The sequence below is a fragment of the Chroicocephalus ridibundus genome, chromosome 5, assembly GCF_963924245.1.
Source record: "Chroicocephalus ridibundus chromosome 5, bChrRid1.1, whole genome shotgun sequence".
Lineage (NCBI taxonomy): Eukaryota > Metazoa > Chordata > Aves > Charadriiformes > Laridae > Chroicocephalus > Chroicocephalus ridibundus.
Window position 1 is genome coordinate 72,771,605 of NC_086288.1, and position 8,630 is coordinate 72,780,234.

Here is an 8,630-nt window from a genome sequence, read left to right on the forward strand (position 1 = left end):
AAAGGTCTTTTAGCATTTCCACAATGAGATACTGTAGGTCCAGAGGAAGACATTTGGTCTTAAGCTATAATTTTTACCTGGTGTGTTATTTGCGGAGTACCGCTACTTTGCTTAGGGTTATCTGAATGAATGGGACTTCCCATCCCCACAATTTAATTGGGAAACACACAACTCAGCGTGACCAGCGCGACCTGCTTAAGAAAGTTAATTTCAAGGAGGTAACTGGAGTGCGCGTGTGTGATTTCCTTGGTGGAGATGTTACTTAGTCAGAGGATGGACTCTGTGTTCCACGTGTAACGGTGTCATCAGAGCAGAGGGAGTAATTTTTATAATTTACGTGACATTGTTTCTATTTTTTAGGGGAATATTATCTCGCTTAAAAGATATTAAGATCTAGGTCCCCTTTTAGTGCCTGTCCTGGGCAAATTCTCTGTGTAACCCAATATAGCTGGGCATGGGAGTCCACATTTCAGAGGCACTCATCAGTGACAGGAACAATTACAGTAGGCGCAGTGGCTCTTCAGAGGAGGGCTGAAAGCCCCTGTGTCCTGCAATTCTGTCCAAGTGGAAAAATTACCCTTTTAGTGTAAGGACACTCAAAAGAGCAAGGCAGGAATTCAGCATTGAATTGGGAAATCCCAATATTTTTTTTCCATTCTTGAATTTTGCAAGCATCAAGACACTTCTAAAACCATATCTCAGTGGCACTGAGGCTTATTTTTTACAATTATTTTTTTTTTTTTACACTTTTTCCTTTCAATTCCATTCTTAAATGAGGATTTCTGGAAATCAGTTGGAGGCCCCGCTGCCAGGCGTGGGCCAGTTGAAGGTTTCCGCGCTCACTGAGCTCTGCAGGAGCATCTTTGCACCCCAGTGCTGCTCTGGGCCACTCCTGGCTCCATACTGGGTGCTAGCCCCTGTTTCATCCAGGGTACAGACAGTCAAATGTTCAAGTGGTCATTAGAAAAAAAAAACAAAATGCACCACATTTTTTTAAGAGGGGCTGCATTTCTGGGAGTACATCAGTTCAGCCCCCCTTCTTTTTGGATGAAGTTTGGACGCTCTTTTTCCCTTAAATACAACTGGAAAACCAGGGAACTGCAGTTCCTAGTGGCATTTCATCCCTTTCATCAAGAGGTATAACTAATCAATGCATACGTACCCCTGAAGTATCTCGTGTAGTGGGAGTACATGTAGTGAATTAGGCTGTAGCTCTAAGAGTCTGGGGTAGGCTTTTTCACGAAAAAAAAAAAAAAAAAAAGATTAAATTTGGACAGCTGTATGAGTGTGTTGAATTAGGTCTTATTCTTGAGGAATAAAAACTGTCTCAGGATTTGACATGCAGTCCAGGAATGGCGTGGCATTCAATGGGTTTATCTCCGGAGCCTTCACAAGGTAGAGAAGTTGTACGGGTTTGCTTGAGACAAGAGACGTGCGTTACTTCACCGATTCTTTTCACGTTTTCTTTCAGAAAAGCCCGTCCTGCAGAGCAGGCACTCTTTAGACGGCTCTAAATTGATGGAAAAGGTTGAGACTTCGCAACCACTTTGGATTACGTTAGCACTGCAAAAGCAAAAGGGGTTCCGCGAGCAGCAAGCTACGAGGGAAGAGAGGAGACAAGCCAGGGAGGCGAAGCAAGCAGAGAAGCTGGCTAAAGAAAATGTAAACTGTCTTTACAAATACCAATACCATAATTATACCTGTTTGCTAGTTTTATTACGTGAAAGGGATTTTATTTTATTTTTTTTATGTTTGGCTTTTAAGGCTTCACGAAAGCTAAAATGACAGCGAGTAAAAAATAGTCTGAAAGTCTTTTGCAAAAATCCTGTGCAATAGCGTGACAATTTTAGTGTAAACTCTGCTGCCTTAATATCAGGTGGCGGTTAATGGCAATCATGAGCACAACCACCGCGCAGGTGATGGAACAGAAAAACTGAATGCAGTATGATCCTTTCAAAGCTCGAGTAAATAAGATGTTAACGCTTGGGGAATAACAGCTGAAATACTCATTTATAGGTGAATATTAGTAAGTTTGAATTCATTTTTATCGTAACGTGTATTGTTTGGGTAAAATGTAGATGAATGAAAGAAATGAACCGTCACACGAAACATCCAAACGCCTAAAGCAGGCACTGAATCCAAGTATCACTTCTTTCCCATTCTCTAAATTGCTATTTACTATCCGTGGTTTTCTATTAGCAAGGAAAGCACTTCTACTGACGGCACAGGAGTGATGCCACGCAAGCCGTGATGCCGTATAGATATCACGGATGGTAAAAAAGGGAGATTTTGTGGATAACCAGGTATATTTTGATGTTTGTTATGAGACCCAAATTTCTGAGGGACACGTGCATAATTACAGCCATAGATAATTGTCGTAAGAGACCAGTTTTAGAAGTATCAGTGTTTTGAGTCTTCGTCAAAAAGGAAGGTGAAGGAAAGGACGGGTGATGCATAAAAGCATCAAGTGCGACATCTCTCACGTGTAGCCACTCCATGACAGATTGCTTCTCGTTTAGAAGTTTCCCTTCTCTGTTCTAGGCTGCTCTAAGCAATCAGCCAGATAATAAAAGCAGCAGCAGCAGCAGCAGCAGCAAACCAAGCACGCTGCAGAAATCTACAACGCAAGAAGGGGAGAAGAAAATCGAGACTGCTGTGTCAAGACTAGAAAGGCGGGAGCAGCTAAAAAAGTCGAACACCCTCCCAACTTCTGTGACAGGTAGAGTGAGAGTTCCAGATTTACTCTGGGAGCGATGCACTTCGGAAATGGCGTTGCATGATTCTGAGAAAGTGAACGAACAATTTCCCCCACCCCGCATCTGTCCCCCATAGAATAACAAATGCATTCTGCGTTCTTTCACCACGGAGCAACACAACTTGTCCCAGTCTCATGTGCTGGCCATTGTATGCTGGAAGTACATAATTTTAACAGGTTTTACCAGGTTATTAAGGGCGCACTACTGCATTTCCTTAGAACCGCCTCAGTTCAAGTTAAAAAAATCAGTCTGTTTCCCCAAGCCATATCCAACAGTATTTTTGGAACATGACTAATGCACATTAGAGGGATTTGATTTACTGTAAATTGCAATCGCAGTACTGTTTTGCCTTTAGGTTGGGGGTTAGCACAGAGGGGGAGCGATACTTAATGTCCACAAAGTGTATTTGTCTAGAAAAATAAGCATATTGTGTTCCCACACCTCCCAGTTTGCCAAGGAGACACACTCCCCCAGAATAATGGGAATGAGTGGTGTCATTTCATTCAAGAAATGCAAAACATAATCGATTCAGTAGAAGGTAGCCTGTCACTTTGAATTTAGGGCTTTTCCCTCCCAGTCAAGTATTTGGTATCGAAGGTTGGAACCAGAACCTACTACTTTATCTGTCACTTCAGTTAAGCTGAAACAATTACACATTCAAAAGGCAGGCAGGCTAAAATAAATACTTCCCCAAAGGGCATAATATTTGGGGTGGCGTAGGGTGGTTGTTGAAATAGCGACTTGCCAAGTATTTCCCTAGCCAACACCAGTCCTCGGCAAAGGGATAGGTGTCAAACAAACCTTTTTACAAGTTGCACGGTTAATAGTGTGGGTTTCTTTGAAAGTTAGTCCACATATTATCTGAATCTATCCGGTACCACTCCCAGCCAAGAATTATGGAATGCAGCTATTGAAGGCAGTAAGGTTTATCTGATTATTTTTTTATCTGATCAATGCTACTCTGGCATTACAGGCTGTTCCAAGCTGAACAGCCCCCACGCATTCTGTTGGTTCAGCAGCTGCATGTCCACACCGCAGCTTCACGCCAGCACAGATATCCCTGAGACCTTCCCTTGCAACCTCTGGGGTTGGACTAGGTGACCTTTAAAGGTCCCTTCCAACACAAACCACTCTAAGATCTCACACAGATTGCCCCAAACTTTCCTGCTCCCCGTTAGCCTCCTTCCAGTGTCCAAACTGGTTTTGGAGGCGGGCAGCTGGAGCACCTTCGCAGTGTTCCTGTCAACCTCCAAGAGGGCTCTACTGCAGCCCTGCCCCACCAGAGGCAGCAGTGTGGTGTTACGCTGCGCGTGGTCAACTCCAGCAGCAATCAAACTCCAGCAACAACAGGTGATGCCAAATTAGACCAAAGAACGGCCAAACCCCACTTATCCTTGGTTGGTCTGCCTGCACTAGAGTAAGAGCTTCCTGAGGAAATTCCAGAGGAATTAGCAATTTTGAGTTACCTCAAGTGAAAGCACAGAACCGTGCTGGCCCTCCAGGAAATAGTGACTGGATTTCCGTGTGATTCCGTGGCGACATTTGGAGCCAGGCAGCCATTATCAACAAGCATTTGTTTATTATGGATGACAGCACTGATTTGGGTTTCCCACCATTAGGAGAGCATTTAGGGCAGAAGGGCAGGCTAGAACAAGTTTAAAATAAAAATTTGCCGAGTCTTCCTCTAAGGACATTAAAAAAACACCAAAAACTTGAAAAAGTTGTTATATATCAGACTTAGACTTGAGTCTTGTAAAACAGGAACTGATAAGAGGGTGCAACCTTTAAAATAGCACAAATTAACATAACCTTTAAATTAATTAGTTTTTCAAAGTGTCTGTCTGCAGCAATAGCTGCCACTACTGTTCATTTACTTATAGATAAAAATACATGATTAAAGATGTACTTAAAAGAAAAATAAGCAAACTTTGCCATCCATGCCATTTTAAAGCTTTTTAAAACATTCAAAACCTGAAAATGAAAGGCAACGAAAAGCAATTTGGACTGAGTATGAACATTTAACAAAAAAAGAGCTTTTTGGCTCATAAAAAAGAAAATGGGGAGGAGGAGGAGGAAATAGCGAGGAGTTATTTTGTAACTAAGATTTTGAGAGCCACTCCCCTAGCTTTCAGAGAGGACTCATCTCCACCCAGGCTGCCTTCAAGGGCATTCGCTGTCTCAGAATTAACCCTGTCAAGTCACGTGTTAGAAATCAGTTGCTTATTCAACTCATGCTCCTGCTGAGACAGCTGTTTGTCTGAAATGTACTGTTTTAAAGAAAATGTGACAAAGGGCTATCGGAGAAAGCTGGATCATTTCTCCTTCAGGAGAGTCTCATGGTATGGGAACGGTTAACTGAGGTAGAAAACTAAAGGACGGCTTTCTTCTCTGTGTTTATTTAAGAACTCTAATCTGAAGAGGTAATCTAAATCCTACTGAATACAGTTGGGTTACACGTGCATTACCAAAGAGAAAAAAAAAATAATCCAGCTTTATTTCCCACTGTTTGCTACATTGCAGATGTAATTAAAGACGACGACTGGCAAATTGCAAACGTTTTCTCTGGATCCCACAGAGATTGAAAATTTTGTCCCGATTTTTGTGAGTTACGTTACTCAGAGTCACCTCTGAAAAAAGAAGCTCAGCCCCTCCTAACCTGATTATTTTGCAAATACAATAAAAACTAAACTTCAACTAAAAGAGTTGGGAATAAATCTGAAAGTGTTAGATCAGAACTTCTTCACAGAAAAAGAAGCAAAATCTCTAGAATCCTGCAACAAAGTACAGGGTTCAACTAATACCTTTTTTCTTTTCTTTTCCCCTCCCCAAACCATCAAAACCAGTGGAAATTTCAGATTCTGTTCCGTCAACCCCCCTGGCAAAGGAGGTGGCCAAGAGATTCTCCACGCCTGATGCGAACCCTGTGTCCACAGAACCAGCCTGGCTGGCGTTAGCCAAGAGGAAAGCAAAAGCCTGGAGTGACTGTCCACAGATCATAAAGTAAACTGTAACATTACATCTCTCTTGCTCACTATTAATTGCTTTCTTTTTATTTATTCAGCTTTTTACACAAGACAAAACTGAAAATGCATGTATTGAAGGACTGAAAACTGAACTGATTACCATTTTGCTCTAGCTCACTGTAAAGTCTACTCGAGTCATATATTCCATTGCTTTGACAAATAGCTAAATGAGGTCACGGCAAAGATTTCAGAGCCAGGCCCTCTCAAAAATTTAAGTATGCTCAGATACTGGATGTAAATTTTAGTGAGTATCATAAAAAGGGCCAGAACTTCAGTTCAGAAGCTCCTTAAATTCTGTGGGTATTCGGTTCTGGAATTTTAGATCTCTACACTTAAATGGAGATCTCAGAAAAAATTCTTCAACACTCCATTGTTGAAAATTAAGGCAAGATGCATGTTCCCTTCTCTTATTCCTAATTTATTTTTTAAGTGTTAAACTGCAAGAACTGTCAGTTCTACCTGGTATTTGAAAGCTTCTTCCCTAATGAAGAACTTCAGGAGGTATCTTTCCACCTGCAAGTGATAAGTAGAAAGACGGAACCGTCCAAACGCTGAGGTAATTTCTTTCATCACGGGATTAATACACTATGTCTCCATTCCCTCAGTCCTAGGAAGAAAACAATTCATCCTACTTAACAAAAAGACCATTATTTACGCAAAAGTCAGAAAGAAGCCAGGGAGCCAGTGGTTCTTCTAGTCATTTAAGCACATCACTCTTTGTGCTTGGCCATATTTAAGATGCACAGAGACAGTGATTGCAAATCACAGCTTTAAGTCAGTCGACTGGAACGCAGATTAGTACAGCTTTTCCTGTGCTCGTGTAGCTGTAGAATCAGTCTCGGTGAGCTCCCAGAGGAGTAAGACTTTCAGAACTGAAGTTAGCGGAGAACTGAAAGCTAAGTCTGAGTGGGGTCTCAGGAGTTTCACCTCTGCACTCTCCCTCATTTTACTCCATGTGCAACTGCAGGTACCTCAGACCATAACTTCCTGTACTTTGACCAATACAGCCAGAACACTTCAGAAAGGAGTTTACTTACCCCATCTCAGGTATCTGCTGCGGCAATTGAACACTTTATTACTTCTTGTAACTAAAATAGAAATCTTCACCCCCTCCCTCTTACAAAAAAGGATAAAGTCCGTAATGTAATAAAAATTTTACTGTCCCAAACACCTCGCAGAAATAGCTGGCTCTACACTTTAAAAAGTCACCCTAGTATAAAAATCTGTAACACGCCCGAGTTTGTTTCACAAGGAAGTCTTTAACAAATTTGAACATCTCCTTCTTATAACCATAAGGCTCCAAGGAACCTTTAAGCCTACAACAACATAAAGGGAGAGATTTTCATGAGAATAAATTGCATCGGTAGAGAATGATACCACATATGTTTCATGGAAGTACTTCAGCCAAACTGCTGTACGCAGCATGAGGAGCAGCACTTTAAATTATGCACAAAACAGAATGAAACCTGCCGGATCCTCCCGTTCCAAGAACTAAAAAGGGCTTGTCCGCAGAAGTCATTATTGAACACGCTATTTCCCACCAAACAGAAAGCAACGCTGCAGTATCATGGTTACAATAGCACAAACACAACAAACACGTTCAATTGAGCGGATGTGCAGCAGCAAGATTGGGCTTTTTGGGTCTCAAGCCACCAGTTTTGCTCAGTTTCATATTTAAAACCAGAATCTCTAAAGTAGCTTTTTACCCTTAATGTAAGTGTTTAAAACGTTTTATAGAGAGATGGGTCAATGCTGCTCTCAAACGCTTGGGAAAAAAACATACTTAATGCCTCCAAAGTCCAATCTCTACACAAGCTTATCTGAAAAAAGAATTGTGCCCATAATTATTTTTGCTCCACTAGCACCATAAATTAATGCTCGTTAAGTGAAATTTACACTTTTTCCGAGTTTATAAGCTTGTAGTATGTATTTGTAATTACAAGAACTAAACTGCCTGAAATCCATCTTTATGATTCTTTCTTGGGAGAAGGAGCCAGGCAGAAATATCGAGAAGGTGAAGTAATTTGGGATTAAAGAATTAAAGATACCGGTATTCTGAAAAGCATAGCAAAATTAGGTGCTATTGCGCATGACGTAAGGATGCAATTTTCCAATACAATACATTTAGAGCACATAGAATAGAACTTTCATTAAGGATGGTCTTAATCTAAAGCTTCAAAGCAGAGGTTTTTTCCAACCATAAAGGTATCTAGTGTAATAATGGAAACTGTATTATGTACAGTACTTGGTGGAAACATTTCTGAAGTGTACATGTTCAACAGTGACATTTCATGTTAAATTAACAAAAATTTGCACTAAAGACCAATGAAGTGAAGTGTTACTTTGCTTTAGCTTTGTTGCAACCGTTTCTGATAAAGTGTTGGAAATCTGTAAAAATAAAACCAAAACATTACTACCGAGTTTGAAACAGCAAAAATGTTTTAAGAACCGAACAAACCACTATGTAGTATATTGTCTCAATTTTTTGTAACTTATAAACACAAAATACCATTTCTTCTGACAAGGTTATATACGATTAACCTCTATGTTCATATAGTAATGTATAAAAACTATAAGATGTATAATTGTGGGGTATTTGTTGTGTACTTTTTTAATTTTTCAAATGTTTTAAAGTGCAATTGTTTATTATACTAATGTCATTTTAATTCTTATTAAACTATAACCCAGTCAAAATTATCTAATCAATAATGTATCTATTCTGTGTCTCCTTTTGCTAACCATGTAGTCCAGGTCTGCTTTAGAAATAGAACTTTTTACAGAGCTACAAGTGCATTTCTGCTAACAATAAACTGGAGGAACCAGCCGTGATGAAGCAACATAGCCAGTGCAA

The 8,630-nt window shown here is 40.4% G+C and overlaps 1 protein-coding gene across 9 annotated transcripts in view; it reads left to right on the forward strand.

The window, feature by feature from the left end:
• Window positions 1-8,374, forward strand: part of CRACD (capping protein inhibiting regulator of actin dynamics) — a 142,666-nt gene extending 134,292 nt beyond the window's left edge. For all 9 annotated transcript variants that reach the window (XM_063335634.1, XM_063335627.1, XM_063335635.1 and 6 more), the window contains 3 exons: window positions 1,472-1,662; window positions 2,542-2,719; window positions 5,600-8,374. In XM_063335634.1, the coding sequence (XP_063191704.1) occupies window positions 1,472-1,662; window positions 2,542-2,719; window positions 5,600-5,760 (530 nt within the window). In that variant the 3' untranslated portion in view covers window positions 5,761-8,374. The remainder of the gene's footprint in view (window positions 1-1,471; window positions 1,663-2,541; window positions 2,720-5,599) is intronic.
• The last annotated feature ends 256 nt before the right edge of the window (window positions 8,375-8,630 follow it).